The sequence below is a fragment of the Protopterus annectens genome, chromosome 2.part0 (genome assembly GCF_019279795.1).
Source record: "Protopterus annectens isolate FY-2018-M chromosome 2.part0, PAN1.0, whole genome shotgun sequence".
Taxonomy (NCBI): Eukaryota; Metazoa; Chordata; order Ceratodontiformes; family Protopteridae; genus Protopterus; species Protopterus annectens.
This window is the reverse complement of record NC_056728.1, coordinates 33,589,558-33,610,449: the sequence shown is the minus strand read 5'-3', so window position 1 is coordinate 33,610,449 and position 20,892 is coordinate 33,589,558. Positions and strand designations below refer to the sequence as shown.

The 20,892-nt window shown below is 40.5% G+C and overlaps 1 protein-coding gene across 1 annotated transcript in view; it reads left to right on the top strand.

Moving 5' to 3' along the window:
• Nucleotides 1-20,892, top strand: part of UNC80 (unc-80 homolog, NALCN channel complex subunit) — a 5,631,640-nt gene that overhangs the window by 3,392,157 nt on the left and 2,218,591 nt on the right. Inside the window, exon 33 of the mRNA XM_044060513.1 lies at nt 5,229-5,410. Within this exon, the coding sequence (XP_043916448.1) occupies nt 5,229-5,410 (182 nt within the window). The remainder of the gene's footprint in view (nt 1-5,228; nt 5,411-20,892) is intronic.

Genomic DNA, 20,892 nt, shown 5'->3' with positions numbered 1-20,892 from the left:
ATTCTGTGAGTTCCCATTTCCCTATAGGTCCTTTCTGACTCAGTTACACAGCAATCTTTTTCACTATTTCTAGCATGTCGAAGGGTCAGTTGCTGGCGTCCTCTCCCGTTCAGCTGGTGAATCTGGGAATCTTGAGGCAATGTTACAATTGCCTCATGTACACAGACAACCCTCTCCTCCTCCCAAAAAATACAAATATATGCGAGAGATGCAACTATATAGCCAAACTGGAGGATGAGCTCTCTCAATTCAGTACTGGCAAGACCAGTCAGGAGGAGAAGGTAACCACGCACACCACAAACCCAGTCTCACATAGAACTATCACAACTGCAAACCAAACACATAAACACACAAAAACATACTCTGAGGCGCTGATTAAAAATCTACCAAAACAACAGAGGCCTCCAAAGCAGACACCCAAGCAACCACCACCTCAAGACATAGCACATGCAACACATAGTTCACAAAGTCAGTGTGCTAAACAGTCACAGCCCTTAAGGCCAAACAACATGCCAGACACACTTGTAATAGGTGACTCCATAGTCAGGCACACTGACGTCCCGCTCACCAGACTGAACAAGGAGAGGGTCGCAGTAAGCTGCCTGTCGGGAGCTACAATCCGCCACATAACACAAGCACTCAGGTCACTCCACAGCAAGTACAAATATGACTCAGTCATTGTACATGCCGGTGTGAACGACCTGAGACGTACCTCCCTGGACTACATGAAAAGAGACATAGAGGAGCTCTCTGATTATGTAGCCCAGGCCGGTATGACCCTGACCGTGAGCAGCATCTTACCCTCACCAAGAATGATGCCACAGTACAAAGACAAAATGATCAGTTTTAACAATTGGCTTAATTACTGGTGTCATTCTAAGGGGATCCAGTGTCTGTCTGCTTGGGATGACATGCTTGACAAGCCACGCTGCTTCGCAAGGGATGGCTTGCACCTGTCACCCCTGGGCTTCGGATATTGGCCAAGGCTCTTGCCACCCCCATAGTGCCTTTTTTAGGCAAGGCTCAAATGACAAACCTACCTCCCTAGAAAACACAAGTGGAAAAAAACTAAGGGTAATGCTGCTCAATGTCAGAAGTCTAAACCTCAAGATGCACGCCCTCAAAGCCCTCCTCAGTATGGAGAACATCGATGTCTGTGCAGTGACTGAAACCTGGTTCAAGGCTCCTGAGAGCACCCCAGCACTATAAGGTTTTACCTCATATCATGCTTTCCGGCCCCAAAACTTGGACCAAACCACAAAAGGAGGGGGAGTATCCATTTTCATCAAAGATACCCACACCTCCAGGTTAGTGGCAACGCACGAAGCATCGGAGACTATCCAGGTGCAACTAACCATAGGCAAAACTGCCTTACAGTTTGTAGCATGCTACAGACCACTCTCTCAAACTCAGGAACCCCACACAGCCTTCCTGAAGACACTGGAGAGTATGAATGTCTCTCCAAATACCATCATTTTGGGAGACTTCAACTACCCAAACATAGACTGGGAACATTACTCAAGCCCCAACACCCTAGCCCAAAGGTTCCTAGAATTCATAAACTCAAATGCAATGGAAAAACTAGTCACCATTCCAACAAGAGGAGACAATATACTAGACCTGATCATCACAAACATGGGGACAAAATGCTCCACACCGGAAGTACATCCCTCTTTGGTAAGATCAGACCATAAATTAATCTCACTGAAAATCCACATCCCACCCCCACCCCCTGCACAAAAGACCACAGTGAAGAACTTCTCAAAAGCAAACTTCACACTTCTTAAGACTGAAGTCGTATCTCTCAAGGCCCCTGGGCCAGTGGAAAGCACAACCCACACTGCTGAATCTTTTGCAAATGCCTTCTATGGGCACCTTCAAGAATGCATGGATCATGCAATCCCAAATAAAACCAAGACCCATTCCCCCAAAGGCAGGCGCCCGGTCTGGTGGACCCCAGCCATAAACAAACTTTACAACAGGAGGAGGAAGCTACTACATGACAGAGCAAAATCCCTAAAAGGGAAGGCATCTCTGATCAGTACTAGCAAAAAACTACGATCACTCATAAAATCATCCAAGGCCAACTTTGAGAGAAAAATCGCAAAAGACACAAAAGACAATCACAGGGCCTTCTTTAGCTATGTTAGAAACCTGGGTGGAAACTCCCAGATATGCTCAGAGTTAGTCCAAAATGACACAAAACACACTGAACCCACTGACATTGCCAACATTCTGGCAGACAGGTTCAGTGCAAATTTCTCCTCCCCCTCCCCAAAGGAGAAATAACTATCCCAGCAGAGTGTAGCCTCCCTAACATCTCAGATGCCCAGGTGAGAGCCACCCTCTCTAAAGCTAAAAACACAGCATCAATGGGACCGGATGGTTTCCCGGGCTGTGTGCTACATGAACTCCAAGAGGAACTAAACCCACACATAAGGCTGCTGTTTAATCTTAGCCTTACTACAGGATACGTACCCAAAGAGTGGCGTACGGCAACAGTGGTCCCACTTCACAAAGGCGGTGCTTCTACGGACCCTGTAAATTACCGCCCCATAAGCTTGACGAGCCTGGTCTGCAAAGCTATGGAGAGGATCATTATGGCACTCATAAACAAAGACATTGGGGACCTACAGACATTGGATCCTACCCAATTTGGCTTTGTCAAGGGCAGATCCTGCCTTTTGAACTTGGTCGACTTTTTTGAAACAGTCACTAAGGCCATTGATGAGGGCAAGGCAGTTCACACAGCCTGTCTTGACCTTGCAAAAGCCTTTGACACAATACCCCACTCGGGCATCATAGACAAACTCACCAGCTTAAATGTAAACCCATATGTCACAAGATGGGTTGCAAACTGGCTCAAGGACAGAACCCACAGGGTCAGAGTTGCTGGAGCTATGTCAGACTCTAAGCCAGTCACAAGCGGTGTCCCACAGGGCTCAGTCCTGGGACCCCTCTTGTTCGGCATATATTTTTCCGAGGTACAGGCAAACATAGGAGGATTGTGGCTGACAAAGTTCGCAGATGACTGCAAACTGGGCGCCATAATTGATACTCCAGCAGACACAAACATCCTTCAGAGAGGCTTCATAGAAATGGATAATTGGTGCCAGAGCCATGGCCTTAAGCTGAACGCCAAAAAATGTATAGTCATACCCTTTGGGAAAAACAAGGTACCGACAAATTACCACATAGGCGGTAATCCATTAAGTACAGAAGAGGTAATCAGGGACCTAGGGACCCAGGTTGACAGTAACCTCTCATTTGACACTCACATTGCCAAAGTGGTTAGGAAGACCTTCTATATTGCCCACCTTATCATGAAGGGTTTCACATCTAGATCAAGAGAGGTCATTGTGCCCTGTACTCTTCTCTTATCAGGCCAATGATTGAGTACAATGCCCCATTTGGGATGTAACTCACCCGACACCTGCAGCAGTTGGAAAGACCCCAAAAGTTCCTCACCAAGAGGATAAAGGGTCTTAAACATATGTCATATGCTGCCTGACTGAAAAAACTCCAGCTCTATTCAGTCGCATACCGCCTACTCAGAGGTGATCTGTGCCTGACGTACAAGGCCATGTCCAATCCTGAATTAATGGACATGCTCCACCTCAGAAAATCCAAATCCATCAGAGCCACGAGAACAAGTGACTTAAACCTCAACACAGAAATAAATAGAACGTGCTGGAGGGACAGATTCATAACCCAGGGGCTCCCTACACTCTGGAACAGAATCCCAGTCCATGTTAGGCAGAGCCCCTCACTGACTCTGTTCAAGAGAAATCTCGACGAGTGGATGGGAGATCGTAGGTTTACCCCGGGGGTCATCTCTGTGTCACTACTAGACAGAGGCATAGTAAACTAAACCCTAAAGGGGCGTAGTATTCTCATCCTAAGGGGTGGTGTAAGCCACATACACTCTGGCTAGGCTTATAAATGCCCTAGGGCAGATAGCCTAGTACGAACCTATGAACCTATAATGAAAAACAAACAAATAAAACACACAAACGCACAACTGGTAAGTGCTTTCGTTCTCAGTAAGAACTTCTTCAGACCTAGTTGCAGTAATAAACAATTTATATATATATATATATATATATATATATATATATATATATATATATATATATATATATATACACACACACATACACACACACACACATGTATATATATATATATATATATATATATATATATATACATATATATATATATATATATATATATATATATATATATATATATATATACATATACATATATATATATATATATATATATATATAATTATCACGACCAGTTAATTAAAATGGTTTAACCCTTTCTTCTTCTGGATTATTTTAAAGTTCTCCCTATCATTTATTCATGAATAGACACAGGCATTAAGCCTTACTTGCCAACAATATTCCTTATAGGCTAACTCATCCTCTGCATTTTGTTTCATAACTAAGCACTTGGATCAATAATAGTAAACTTATATATTATAGAGACATTAGAATGCTCAAAAGCTGCATGCTTAGCCAGTGCAGTATTTACTTCATCTACTGCCCTCAAATATTCATACACTCTAAAATAAAAACTCTTTACTTGTCTTTTCTATATAGAAAGCAGGGTATTGCTCACACAAGGCTAAATATACTATGTACTTGCATTTACAATCATACCTTCTACAAAAATCTACATAATAATGTCTTGCTTCAATAAAAATCCTGTCTTCTACTAATATATGTTTACACTGATTACAACCCTCACACTTAAACATAGCTGTCAAAACACCTTCTCTGATACTCCTAGCATTCTTATAAAAATACTCTTTAAGACTTTTCCCTCTATTGTTAGTAAAAACACCCCAGTCAAATGGGTGTCAGTCAGTCAGTCAGATGAATTTTAGGTCAAGTGAAGTAGACCTATATACACACACACACACACACACACATATATATATATATATATATATATATATATATATATATGTCATGATTTTCTGTAATTTGTATTGAAATCTATGAAATTCATAGCTTGAGTGACCTATTTTACTATCTGAATAAATAAACAGATACACATAAACAGATATCATGCATGCTTGCAAGAAAACAGTAGTTAGGATGAATCAAAATGATCATCTTCAAAGGATAAGGTTTAAATGATGATGTATATGTATTTATCTATTTCTATATTGATAACTTTAATTGTATTTTATTCTCTGTCCTTTTTTATAGCTGCAATGTTCCTTCTGTGTGCAGTTAAAGTCCCTGATGGTGTATCAGATATGATGATCTCAGAATTTCAACATCCAGAGGCAGTGCAAAGAATAAATGCGATCCTTAAATTCCACACACTTTGGAGATTTAGGTACCAGGTTTGGCCCCGGATGGAAGAAGGCGCCCAGCTAATATTTAAGGTACAAGCACAAGTGTAAATCGTTTTAACTGTAAATGCATGTTATCTCAAGTATGTTTATACAGAGTGTGTGTGTGTGTGTGTGTGTGTGTGTGTGTGTGTGTGTGTGTGTGTGTGTGTGTGTGATATATAGATAGATAAGTTGTGTATATGTTTATGTAAGGACTACAAGTCTGCATTTTCCCAATTGCTTAATGGATGTTTTCTGATGTTTTCTGTTTCCTTCCACATTCCAAACACATGACAATAGGTGATTAGCAAGTCTCTGTGTGTGTGTGTGTGTGTGTGTGTGTGTGTGTGTGTGTGTGTGTGTGTGTGTGTGTGTGTGTGTGTGTGTGTGTGTGTGAGTATGTGAGTATCCCATTGAAAAATGTCTCTAAGCTTAATTTTATCTGAATGCTGGGATAGGCTTCTTCTTCCGTATGACCCTGATTATGATAAAGTGGGTATCAGACATGAGTGAAAAAATATATATGTATATATGTATATATGTGTATGTATGTCTGCATCTATATCTAATATGTATATATATATATATACATATCCATGTGTATTTGTATGTGACTTTTATAACTTAACTGTTTCAGCATTAACGTTTGGATAACAGAAAAATCCACACAGCAGCAAGGACTCATTCCCCAAAATTTATTCTTAGTGCTTTCATCTCAGACAGTGACAAGACTTCATCAGATAGAAGTATAAACTCAAATGAACTTTAAATACCCATGAAGCCAGATGACATCAGCATCTTCTCATTGCACATTTAAAGAAAAACACGCGGAATTACTCCAAAATACATATAGCAACATACATAAAAAACCCTATTATAAACAATTCACACAGAAAAAAGAACGTAAATAACTAACAACAATAACTGTTGAATTTATCTACGTTCTGCTTTCAATTTTAAAATATATCCAGTGGATGCCATGTCATTCAACTCAGGCCAGCCTACTGCTCTCAAACGTAAAATCCAGTACAACTCCCTTTGCTCAAGAAAAAGTTGCCATGGTCCACCCCTAGGATTAGGTTTAACTTGTTCAATTAGCACAAACTTAAATTGATGCTCAGGGAAATCCAGTAAGTGCCAAAATAGGGCATTGGTCATTTTTTTTCTTACTTATTTCATAAATGTGTTCATAAATACGATTTTTTCATTTGCACTCACTTTTTCTGACATAAAATACTGGGCAGCATTGACACAATGCCCCACATACTACTCCTAAGCCGTTAGAATTGTACTTCCTTTTAATATTCATCTGGTAGCCATTAAACTCGAAGAGTTCCCCAGTATTGATATCATTGAGATCATCTCGCTTCATGGGTATTTAAAGTTCATTTGAGTTTATACTTTTATCTGATTAAGTCTTCTAATTGTCTGAGACGAAAGCGCCAAGAATAAATTTGGGGAACGAGTCATTGCTGCTGTGTGGCTTTTTCTGTTTTTATAGATCTGAACCAAGTGTTAATGTTACTTTATTGTAGCATTGCCGTTATTCCATCCAAGTACTGACCAGCATAGAAAATGTACTGCAAGAAGAGCTACAGATGCCAGTACTGTTCTTTGCAGAATGTTGGGACAAGGGAATTGGGAAAAAAAACATACAAACAAGTGCCATTTTACACCAGTTTAGAATTATTGCTTGTAATTAAAAAGTTTGGTAAAAGCTTTCCTTTTTTCTTTATGACTTTAATCTGCCATCATGTTTGTTATTGCTATATTATATTATGTTTTTATTCGAGCTTAGTAACTTTTGTTTTTCTGTACTGCTGGGAGTATGCTTTAACAATCTCATCCATAATTTTTTTGCTGTTGAGGCTAAAAAAATATGTCTGGGATTCAAAGAAGTATTGCTTGCAGTGCTGTCTGGCAACGCCAATGTGCCCAGTAGTGTGACGGCAGTATCCTGCAATTCAGACATGATGAAGACACACTGAACATCATCTCAATAATGGCTGATAGTTAGGTCTCTGAAGTGAACACTAGCAGTGTTAAACCTAGCAGTGCCAGTTATTCCCCTTATCAACCCATACAACATGGTTGTACTGACACACACACACACACACACACACACACACACACACACACACACACACACACACACACACACACACACACAGATGGCTTCACAGTATTTACCTGATACTGTACTAACAGTTCTGCTTCTGCCATAAAAGTGAATGGGTGTGTCAAAAGTTGACATACACTTTTTTCGATTCACTGCCACACATAATGGTAGAGCTATTCTTTGAATTGTTCCACTGCCCTATTAAGATGTCAGTGAAATTTCAGGGGAGGCTAACATGGCTACTTTATATTAGCCTTGCCCCTGAACTGCTGTAATTGCATGTGGCCTTTACCATCAAGACTGCTGTCATACTGCAAGCTAGTGCCTTCATACCACAAAAGTGATACAGTAGTGTATGAACTGCTCAGGCATAATGCACTGTGCCTTCCTACTGAGAACAGTGTGGAACAGTGTGTCTTTCTGAATCCCAGACATAATGCACTGATCTATGCATGCTACATGCCTTTCTATTAATTCTGCCAGATAAGACTGAAAGTAATAAATGATTTTTAAAAGTCTGAATAGATGCGCCTCAATCTTTACAAAACTGAATTTGAAAAATATTGAAATTAAGAAAATGGAAGCATGCAGATATGACAGTAACCATGATACTCAGTAATCTGACACAAAAATAAATATTAAAATATGCTTTTGCAAGGAGGAAAGTCCCTTTAAACTCCCAGTGAGGGACTGTTCCCCACTGCCCTCTCTGCCAGTATAGCATCATTCTGAACTCTGATCACTTGACTTTGGTGAAAACATATTTGTTTTTGTTCAAAATCTAGTATTGCATTCACTTCCATGGACATTTAATGTCTGAGTGAGAGTATTTTAAAAGGGTGGTCATGGAGTGCATCCCCCCTCCCCACACTCACACATACACACAGGGATACTGTGGGATATGATAGCTCCTTTAGGATAAGAGTGTAAAGTCTTATGACCCAGGCAACCCAAGTTTGATTAGCAGCCGGGGCACCTACTAGAATTGCAGTGGTCCTGCTTGCTTCTGTCTTTGGGAGATGGGATGATGTGCTTGAAGAACAGACCATTATTGCAGCCCTGTAGAGACCTTGTTGCACATTGTAGGTTGGGGGCCTGGCATGCGGGAAGATTTGGCCTAGCATCCTCACTTAGGGTGGCCTTTAATACTAAGTGGTATCAGCATGTTGGTGGCAAGGCCACTCAATAAAATTCCAGCTTCATTGCAGTATGATTGCCCTTCCTTCTCTGTTTCTGTCCCTGGTTACAGGGGTATCTTCTCACCTAGAGGGATGGGACCCATCTGGTGAAGAGGATCACCAGGGTGCTCCTGAATGTAGTTACCCAGGGAAAAGAAAGAGCCATACAGGAATTTAAGGATTTGAAGTAAAAAAAAAAAAAAACTGACTAAAAACGGCATGGTACTAGTTCTGTTTCCTTCAGTGTATTTTTGTTGTATATATCATGTTTCTTTCTGACTGCTTGCTGACCATCAGCCTTTGTTTCCTTGGAAGCTGTCGTACATGTTGCCATCAGAAGTTTTATGGTTAGGACCACAACCCTACCCTCAAAAGCTGATCAATGTCAAGGAGAGGTTAGTGGTGATTCACACCTTGAAAGGCCTTTACAACCTATAGATCCAGGTCCTCTTCTGGTGGTTACAGACAACACTACAGTTATATGGTACCTCAGCAAACAAGGATTACAATGTCATAGCCTCTGTAGCAGTTGGCAGCGATGGCTTGGGAGCTGGCTTTACAGCATTCTCTGCCTCTTCAGGTGTCATACATCCCGTCAGACCAGAGCATTGCGGCAGACTAAGTAGATCCTGACCCATAAGAGTGGCAGCTCAAGGCAGTGGTGTTTCAGGATGCAGTCCAGCTTTGGGAATGCCTCAAATATATCTGATGGCCTTCTATTCGTATATTGCAGTATTCTGTCCATGAGGGATTCCCTGCTGTAAATGATCCTGACATCTGGCCAGTATACAAAAGCTCAACACAATTATCTTTGTATCAGAAAAACATTAACATTTCAAAAACAAACCGAAAAACTGAGCCAATCTAAAAACAAGTTCCACCTTAATTCTTCACTTTAAAACAGTAGTACATCAAACAGTAAGCGCTTTTGTCATCCCTTGACTTCTTCAGACCGCATAATGTACTTAAAACTCCAAGATATTTTATATCCTTTAAACACGTCGTGTGGTCTGCCAGGTCACATGACTTAGCTTTTTCCTTTTTAAAAAGGCAGTAAACTCTTTTCTATCATTTAGCCCTGGTGGATGGCATGTATTCAATTTGACCTGCTATTGATACTCTTTCCACCCCAGTTCTGATTCAGCATCAAATTTCTCGTCATAATTAATTACTTTGTTTAATATACAAAATTTGAAATCTACTTTACATCCATTTTCTTTATAATGTTTTCCGTTGCATTTTTTTCGTCTTTCATACTAACAGCATATTTATGCTCATACACCCTTTTATACAACTCTCTTGTGGTGCGCCCCACATAAAGAGCTTCACATGGCTGACAAATAATTAGATATACAATAAACCTAGATTTACATGTATATTTTCCTTTTAAATGTATCAACAATGTTCCTATTTTAATTTCTTTGACCCCTGTCAATAAATAGTCACACATATTACAATTCATACATTTGAACATTCTCGGGTTAGTGCACACTAGCTGCTTGCTGTTTAACTTACTCTGGAATATATTTTTGAAACTTTTCCCTCTTTTTTGCACGAAAGCTGGCTCTTCCCCTACTTTCTTGGCCATTTCCACACTACATTTTAGAAATTTCCAGTTATTTATTACAATACTCTTGATTGTTCCTGAATCTACACTGTTTGTAACTTTCATAGTTGTTTTATAATCTACATTTTTAATCTTATTTGTCACATGTGTATCTTCATCTCTTTTCTTCATAACTTCATTATAGATTTTAACAATATCTTCTTTGGGGTACCCTCTATTCACAAATTTATTACATAAAGTTGTGCATTCTTTTTGGGACATTCCATCATCATCAGTTAACTGATAGACCCTTTTTAACTGGCCTTTTACTATATTAATTTTAGTATTTTAGGGTGCATGTGGTCATAATTCAAGTATGAATTATTTTGTACATTTTTCTTAAAAGTGGAGGTTAGCAGCTTTTCATTTTCCTTATATATAGTCAGATCTAAAAAATGAATGGTCTTCAGATTAAGAATAATATCTAATATTTCCATTAGTAGGCTAACGATATTGGATGAAAATTTCTTAGAATTTATAAGCTCTAATCTAACCACTTCCATCCCTTCATCATTAGGGATGACTGTGTACAATGATTTAACATCCAATGTTACCAGTATGTCATAATTTCTCACCCTTACCTCTTTTAACATGTCTTTGAATTCAAAAGAATCATTGATATGTGATGAACACAATTTAACCACTTGTTGCAGATGTCTGTCTAAGAAAATTGCCATTGCCTCTGTCTTCCCTCCATTTCTTGCAACAATAGGTCGCATTGGTGGCCTATTTAAATCTTTATGTATCTTTGGTTGCCCAAAAATATGGCTCATCCTGGGAGCTGCCTTCAGTTATACGCCCTGTCAGAAACCATTCATCTATTTGACCATCTGTAAAAGAAAAACTTTTTTTGACTTCATTGAAGGCTGTAACTTTATAGAATTCTGTGTTAGATAACGTACTTTCCATTTGTTTTATATATTCATTTTTGTCTAACACAACCAATGCATTACCTTTATCTGCGTTTGTCACCAATACAGTTTCATCCTTTACAAAATCATTCAACAATTGCCTTCGTTCAAAATTCAAATTAAAATATCTAAATACAGGCTTATTTTCAAACATTTCAATAATCTGTTGTTCACACATCATTTGAAACATTTCTAGCTCTTTAACTAATGGTGGATTATAGGTACTTGGTTTGTTAAACATCTTGCTACTGTTCAAACTATTTGGATACATCACCTTAAAATTTAGCTTTCTGACATAGTCCCTTAGTTCATTAATTGTTTCACATTTGTCAGCCCTTTTAGAAGGCACAAAATTCCAGCCTTTTTTCAAAACATTGCACAACTCATTAGTTATAACAACATTAGACAAATTGACAATTACAAATGCTGAGTCAACAGTACCTTGTACTTTTATTTCCGAGCTTTTTCTTTTTCCAATCGTTTTGATACTGCACAGTCCTTTTTGGCTTAGTTGTAACTTCGGCCCAAGTCCTGTTCTGTTTGCCATGTTGTTGATTTACTTTTCATCAGCTGGTAGGTGTTCATCGTGTTTCACTGTTGCAGTCACTACTCTTGGGTTATCCTGCTGGCAGGCTACCCGTAGTCGGCCTGAATTCCAAAGTCTTGGACTGGCGTCGGTTGCTGTCGCCTCTTCCCTGATGTCAGTGCGCCAGGGGTATAAAAGATGCAGCCGACGCCATTTTCTCCAGTCTTTCTTGCCGCGCGGTGCCCGAAGCAGAAGCGGTTTGCAAGTGCCGGTTGGCCGACTCCTGAGATTTTCGTGTTTGAATTTCAGATCCGAAGTCTTCATTTAAAGGTAAGTACCCCGTTGGGGAAACTTTTTTCTTGCTTCAGACCGATGTCAGGAAAAGTTAATAATTGTATTTCTTGTGGGAAGCAAATACCTCATAAGGACTTCCATTCTTATTGTATTCCTTGCCTAGGCCCTGATCACGACGTAGCTAATTGCAGATTTTGTGCTAGATTTAACCAACGCACTATTAAGCATTGGTACGATTTTGCATTTCATTACTTTGGCCGAAGATTTAATTACACGATGTCGTCGGATAGCCATCTGACTACCACAATTCACAAGAAACATAAGGAAAAAGAAAAGGACAGGCATCCGAGGTCCAAATCTGACAACGAGGCTTATTCTAAGCCAGTCGCCGGTTCGCCAGTTTTTAGTGAGGCGCTTTCGCAGGCCCTTCTGCCCGCTACCTCAGAGCCGCAGGCCGCTTCCGACTCCCATGTGGAGCAAACTAGGCCTCTGGAAACTCAAGGTATTGGAAACTTGGAAAATATTCCCTCAGATGGGTCCAGAGCCGCTGAGCAGGCATCGGCTTCAGAGGGTGTTTTCAGGCCTACACAGTTATATATAAAACCAACTACAGCTTCAAAGGCAAAGACTAAAGCACCACTAAAGACAAAGAAACAAGTGCAGCAAGCCCATGGACAGGCCTCCATACCTAAAAAACAGATGCTCAAAATGGCCGAAGACCTAATTACTTTAATCAGGGGTTCTCACCCCCCCTCCTGAGAAGAGGCCTAGGCAAGAGACAGAATATGAATGTTCAGATCAGGTTTCCATTTCCTCTGACTCCTCTTCTGACCAAGAATACTCTCTCCCTCCCTATGTGGATTCCGCTGCTGAAGAATCTATCCCTTCAGCCTCCCCTCCTGAAGATTATTCTTTTGGGGAAACCCTGCATACCATGAGGGAACACTTCCACTGGGAGAGCCAAGACTACTCAGAATCTAAGAAAAGGTTTAGAGATTTTCTTTTACTACCTCAGCACAGGCCTCTTGCTATCCCTCCTGTTTTAGACATTGTAGATGATGTATTTTCAGAGTCCGACCTGTCCCCTGACTCTTTACCCCCTGCACCTGATAAGCCAGACAGATACTACAGGGTTCCAGATTCACATAAATCTCTTTATAAAAACCCTGCTGCTGACCCAGAAACTATTTCTCAGGGTCCCAAAGGGGTCAAGGCTTCCACTGCATAAAACCCCTATCCCCTCTGATAGGGGTTCAAGGGCACTGGACAGATGGGGGAAAAAGATTTACACTTCTGCTACCTTGGCTGTGAGGGCTTTAAATTGTCAATTTCATATGCTTAAATATCAGCAATACTTATTGTCACTGCTTAAACAGAAAATGTAAACAAATTCTGAATGTGCAGAAAACAATGAAATGCAGGATTTATTGCATGCAACTGAACAAGTGGGAAAGCATACTTTGCAATGTGGTTTTGATTCTCTGGAGGCCTCTTGCAGGGCCGCTGTTATGGGTTCTGTCATTAGGCGACATGCTTGGTTAAAGGAACAGAATCTGCCTGATCGTGTTAAAGCAAAATTATTAGATGCTCCATTACAGCATGATACTTTGTTTGGTGTTAAAGCAAAAGAGGTGTTGAAGAAAATGGAGGACAAAGTGAAATCTATGCAGACAGTTAAGGATTTTTTACAGGTGCAGCCACCCAGATTTAACAGGAACTGGCCTACAAAGAATTGGTCCTTTCCAGTGTCAGACAGGCCACAAAGAGGCAGATACAGACACCCCAGAGGCAGATCCCAGCCCCAAGGCTCATACAGGCCTAAACAATGGGGTGCTTCTACCTCCAAAAGTGGAGAAGACAAATCACAGCCATACAGGAAATAGTCCCAATGACTTTCCTCTGCCAGAACCAAGCACTTATCTTTTGGCAGCCCCCTTAGGGGGAAACCTAGCACTTTATTCACAAAATTGGCACATGATCACCCAGGACAAATGGGTCTTGAACATAGTGTCTCAGGGCTACAGGTTCCACTTTCACACCCTGCCAAGGGCAAAAGGTATGCCAGACCTGCCACACAATCAATGGGCAGAGGCACATAAGCAAGTTTCATCCCTCATGGACATGAGGGCCATTCAGTGAGTACCACAGCAAGAACAGGGACAAGGATTTTACTCGCGACTTTTCTTGGTACCCAGAAAGGACAAAGCCTGGAGACCAATACTGGACCTGTCTGTTCTAAACACATTTCTGGATGTTCCAAAATTCAAAATGTTGACTCTGCAGCAGCTACTGCCCATGCTGGGCAAGAAGGCTTGGCTTGTAACTTTGGACCTAAAAAAGGCATACTTGCATGTCCCAATCAGACAATCTTGCAGAAGATACCTCAGATTCATAACTGGCTCAGTACACTACCAATTCTCTGCACTGCCCTTTGGCTTATCTACTGCGCCCAGGGTCTTCACAAAATGCCCGGCACCAGTAATTGCATTTTGCAGACAAAGAGGAATTCAAATATATCCTTACTTGGATGACTGTCTTATTCAAGCAGAGAACAAGGACATTCTACTAAAACATCTGGCGTTTGTAAAAAGATTAGTAATTTGCCTAGGGTACACAGTAAACGAAAAGAAATCAAAAATAGTACCCTCTCAGGAGATAATATTCCTGGGTGCAAACTTAAATACAACTGACCAGATGGCTTATCTCATGCCATACAAACAAAGGCAACTGACTTCTTACTTCAAAATGTTGGCAACTAAGACCCAGTTATCTGCAAGAAAAATTCTGCAGGCTTTGGGCTTCATGGCATCCTGCATTCTGCTAATTCCATATGCCAGACTGCATATGAGGAAACTACAATGGTATCTAAAATGTGTTTGGACTCAACATTGCCACAGCTTGGAAACATTAATTACCCTCATTCCCTGCCTGCAACAGGAGTTTCGATGGTGGGCACAGGCCTGTCACCACAACAAGGGACAGCCATTCACTTTACCCACAGCCAGGCAAACACTAACAACGGATGCATCAGATTATGCCTGGGGGGGCCCACATGGCAGGAAAATGTATTCAGGGCACATGGCCCGCAAGCCAGATGCATCTTCATATCAATCAAAAAGAGATGCTAGCTGTTCAGAATGCCCTGACAGCTTTCAAGGATCTACTTCATCCAGGACAACTACTGATAAAGACGGACAATACTACAGTCATGAGGTACATAAGCAGGGAGGCACACATTACTACCCCCTCTGCAGACAAGCCATGACTTTGTGGGGCACAGCATTGACTTATCAAGTTCACCTGCAAGCACAATTCCTGCCAGGAGAAATAAATACTCTGTCAGACGAACTAAGCAGAAACCTCATGGATCCCCACGAGTGGAAACTAGATCCACAAATCTTCAGCATGATAACAAGGAAATGGGGATGCCCAGACATAGATCTATTTGCCTCCCCTCACAACTGCCACCTACAGAGATTCTGCACAAGGACTTATCACAAGCAAGCATGGAAAGTGGATGCCTTATCCTTCAGCTGGAAAAACCTAACAGTATATGCCTTTCCTCCACTGCCTCTCCTCCCCAAGGTACTCCTAAAGGTCAGACAAGAGAAGCCAAAAATGATACTGATTGCCCCAGACTGGCCACGCCAGCACTGATACCCAGTCCTAAAGAACTTGTCTCAAGGTCCAGCCTGGACATTGCCTCAAATTTCTCACTTACTGACCCAACAAAACAATCAGATCCTGCACAGCCAACTCAGGATCTTAAATCTGGCAGCATGGCGGATAATGTAGCCATTCAGAACACTCCTCTCTCCAAAGCTGTGATGGATGTTATTTTGGAGGCCAGGCGGCCCAGTACCAGAAAATCTTATGCAGAAAAATGGAAGAGATTCTGTGCTTGGAACCAGGCACAAGGAATTGACACGTTTGTACCAAATATTCCTCAGATTTTACAATACTTAATTGAGATGCTGGACAAAGGCCTATCCTTTTCATCAAGTAAGATTCATGCCTCTGCCATTTCAGCCCATTACAATATGGAACCACCTATCTTTTCTCATCCTTTAGTAAGGCAGTACCTCAGAGGGGCCAAAAACATAAGACCTCCCAAGGAGAGCACCAATACCTTCATGGGACCTCAATTATGTCTTGGAAAAACTCACACTGCCTCCTTTTGAGCCAGCCTCAACAGCTGATATAAAATTTTTATCCTGGAAAACAGCTCTGCTCCTAGCAATAACCTCTGCAAGACGAGTCTCGGAGTTACAGGCACTCATGGCTGTGGAACCTTTTATCATTTTCCATCCAGACAGGGCTTCTCTGAGGACGAACCCAACATTTATGCCTAAGGTGGTGTCCAGTGTGGCCCTTAACCAAACCATTCACTTGCCTACCTTTTATCCAAACCCACAGAACAAGAGTGAGAGACTTCTGCATTCTTTGGACATACACAGACAGCTACGCTTCTACTTGGACAGAACTAGAGCTTTCAGAAAGACTGAGCAACTTTTAGTGGCATATGCTGCAGGATCACAAGGAAAGGCTATCTCAAAACAGACTATTTCAAAATGGATAGGCCATTGCATTCGCTTCTGCTACTCACAGCATGGCAAATCAGTGCCTAAGGGCATTAGGCCACATTCAACCAGAGCAGCAGCCACTTCAGCAGCCTTCCTCAGAGGAGTACCAACCAAAGACATCTTAGAGGCTACAACTTGGAGTTCAGTGCACACTTTTACAAAGCACTACCACTTACCTCTCTACTCTAAATCCAGAGCAGGCTTTGCCACTGCAGTTCTGCAGGGCCTCATAGCTTCTCCTAATCATATTTAGCCCAGCCACCCATCCTCAGCTTTGGGATTGAACCCAAGAGTAATGACTGCAACAGTGAAACACGATGAACATAGTACAATTGTGTACCTACCATAAATGTAGATGTTCGAGTGTATTCACTTTTGCAGTCCAGGTTATCCTCCCACCATCCCCCTTTCTTTTGCTGGGTCTTATCTGTACTTCTCTATTCTATACAACCTATGTGGTGTATTTGCTTGTAGATGAAGGAAATGTTTACTTTAGTGCATGCATGTTTATTGGCATACTTTATTTGGCCTACCCTTTTGGGGGCACCTGACATCTGGGGCAAGAAAAACTGAAGAAAATGGCGTCGGCTGCATCTTTTATACCCCTGGTGCACTGACGTCAGGGAAGAGGCGACAGCAATCGACGCCGGATCAAGACTTTGGAATTCAGGCCGACTGCGGGTAGCCTGCCAGCAGGATAACCCAAGAGTAATGACTGCAACAGTGAATACATTCGAACATCTACATTTATGGCATGTACACAACTGTACTTCCTGCCCTGCTGGAAAATCCTTTTCTGTATTTTCTACACTTGCTGATTCATTGCCACCTGTCCTGGCGGCTGAAATATTGGTAGTTAAACTTGTAGTTTGGTTTCTTTGTGCCAAACTCTTAGATTTGCGGACATTATTATCCTCTGTTACAGTAAAATCTTCTGTCTCGTTTAACAGTCTCATCGATGTCTTCTGCTCATGCTGCTGGCATGAATACATGCCCTCTGCTGCTGATTGGTCAGTAAAGTTACAGCCTTCAATGAAGTCAAAAAAAGTTTTTCTTTTCTAGACGGTCATATAGATGAATGGTTTCTGACAGGGCTTATAACTGAAGACATTAGAAAATATTTGTATGTAGAAGCTCCTAGGATGAGCCGTATTGTTGGGCAACCAAAGATACATAAAGATTTAAACAGGCCACTAATGCGACCTATTGTTGCAAGTAGTGGAGGGAAGACAGAAGCAATGGAAATTTCCGTAGATAGACATCTGCAACAAGTGGTTAAATTGTGTTCATCATATATCAAGGATTCTTTTGAATTTGAGATATGTTAAAAGAGATAAGGGTGAGAAGTGATGACATACTGGTAACATTGGATGTTAAATCATTGTACACAGTCATCCCTAATGATGAAGGGATGGAAGTGGTTAGATTAGAGTTTATAAGTTCTAAGAAATTTTCATCCAATACGGTTAGCCTATTAATGGAAATATTAGATATTATTCTTAATTATAATTTTTTTTTTAATTTTACCATAAAATATATAGACAAGTTAATGGAGTTGCCATGGGTGCCTCATTGGCACCAAGCTATGCAAATATCTTTATGTACGGCTGGGAAAATGCCATATTTTTGAAAGCAGTTTTATGAAGCATATTATGTTTTATAAGCGCTTTATTGACAATGTTTTTTTAATTTGGAGGGGGGACCAGAACTATTAGATGAGTTTATAGTCTATCTTAATGGGCTATGTACTTTTCTTAAATTTACGTTTGAGAATAATGTAAAGCCCATTAATTTTTTAGATCTGGCTATATATAAGAAAAGTGATAAGCTGCTAACCTCCATTTAAAAAAAAAATGTACAAAATAATTCATACTTGAATTATGATAGCATGCACCCTAAAAATACTAAAATTAATATAGTAAAAGGCCAGTTAAAAAGGGTCTGTCAGTTAACTGATGATGATGGAATGTCCCAAAAAGAATGCACAAGTTTATGTAATAAATTTGTGAATAGAGGGTACCCCAAAGAAGATGTTGCTAAAATCTATAATGAAGTTATGAAGAAAAGAGATGAAGATACATGCGACAAATAAGATTAAAAAGGTAGATTATAAAACAACTATGAAAGTTACAAATAGTGTAGATTCAGGAACAATCAAGAGTATTGTAAAAAATAACTGGAAATTTCTAAAATGTAGCGCAGAAATTGGCAAGAAATTAGGGGAAGAGACAGTTTTCGTGCAAAAAAGAGGGAAAAGTTTCAAAAATATATTCCAGAGTAAATTAAACAGCAAGCAGCTAGTGTGCAATAACCCTGGAATGTTCAAATGTATGAATTGTAATATGTGCGACTATTTATTGACAGGGGTCAAAGAAATTAAAATAGCAACATTATTGATACATTTGAAAGGAAAATATACATGCAAATCCAGGTTTATTGTGTATCTAATTATTTGTCAGTCATGTGAATCTTTTTATGTGGGGCGCACCACAAGAGAATTGTATAAAAGGGTGTATGAGCATAAATATGCTGTTAGTATGAAAGATGACAAAAATGCAATGGGAAAACATTATAAAGAAAATGGATGTAAAGTAGATTTCAAATTTTGTATATTAGACAAAGTAATTAATTATGAGGAGAAATTTGATGCTGAATCAGAACTGGGGTGGAAAGAGTATCAATAGCAGGTCAAATTGAATACATGCCATCCACCAGGGCTAAATGATAGAAAAGAGTTTACTGCCTTTTTAAAAAGGAAAACATTAAGTCATGTGACCTGGTAGACCATATGACGTGTTTAAAGGATATAAAATATCTTGTAGTTTTAAGTACATTATGCAGTCTGAAGAAGTCAAGGGATGACGGATGTGCTTACTGTTTGATGTACCACTGTTTTAAAGTGAAGAATTAAAGTGGAACTTGTTTTTAGATTGGCTCAGTTTTTCGGTTTGTTTTTGCTGTATACAAAAGCCTTTTATCACTGCCAGGTATGTGGGAAGTAGCACGTAGGCCCAAAGCTGGCATTGGCAATACAGATGATGTCCGCACGTACCACCCTCAGAACTTCTCTGCTGCCAATCTGAATTCCATCTTCAACTGTCATTTTGCTCACCCGAGTTTTTGGTTGCTATACCAGCCAGTTCAGATAAATGCCTCTTTGGGTTTTTCTTTTACTGTTACTACTGCTTTTCTGTCTGAGGTTGCATGTCATCCAGGAAAGGCAAGTGCTATTGTGGAAGACAAATTCCACATAAAGATACCCACGGTCAGTGTCTGTTTATTTTAGGCCCTAACCATGATCATAAGTCTTGCTGTGTATGTCAGATGTTTGTTCCCAAAACCTTGTGTAGCCGCCTTCATTCTCTTAATATTTTCCTTAAGAATCAAAGACTTAAGAGGTGACCCCATGACGTTATGGAGGGTCTGTTGGCCCCTTCTGCTGAGCCTGTGAAGAAGGCCAAGAAACTGAGGCCTGAAGTTTTGTCTGCACCTCCTATTCTGGACGTCCCTCTCAAGGCCAGTGAAGGCCTGCAGGCCCATTTGGATTTTGGCTTGGATTCCTCAACTGGTGCCAAAGCCGAAGCCATCAGGGAGTAAGCCACTGGCATGTCCTTGGAGGTTGTGCAGACGTCTGTTCCAGACAAGCAGGGGGAACCCAGGTTCATTATTTTGGAAGGTGCTTGAGGTATTCCTCAAATCATGGTTAGGGGGGAAGTACAAACAACTGTTACAGAATGCAGGCGTACGTCAGGTCCCTCCATTTTTCACAAGGCTACTGTGCCCCTTAAAAAGAAAAAGAAAACCAAACATCTTCCAGCCCCTCAGGAACTTCTGCCTGATTGGCAGGCCTTCACACAGGGATTATTTAATGCCTTTATTTCTTTGAAGCCTCTGTTATGGGACAAGATCAGCTTATTAAAATGTGTATTAATTTTAGTTTATTAATGATGCTATAATATGATTGTTAAAAAGCAAATATAATTTGTATGCTGGGCTGGGAAAAATTCAGCTTCATAAGCTAAAATTATTACTATGTCCTAACTGCATTCTTTTAATATGTAATAAGGAAAAAGTATGTGTAGCATGAAGTCGAGGCATGTTAGTTACTACAAAAAATAATTTGACTCCTCCAGGCTAGGAGTGTCTTGTTGCTAGGAAAAGTTTGAAACATCCAAGGTTAGAAACAAGATCTCTTGAAAGCAGGTGGATCTTGTATAGAAAGGTGTTCACGTGAAGTCCGAGCAAAAAATCATGAGGGATGAGGACATTTGCAAAGTTTTTTATTAGTCAGAATCATTGTAACATAATAAAACTGC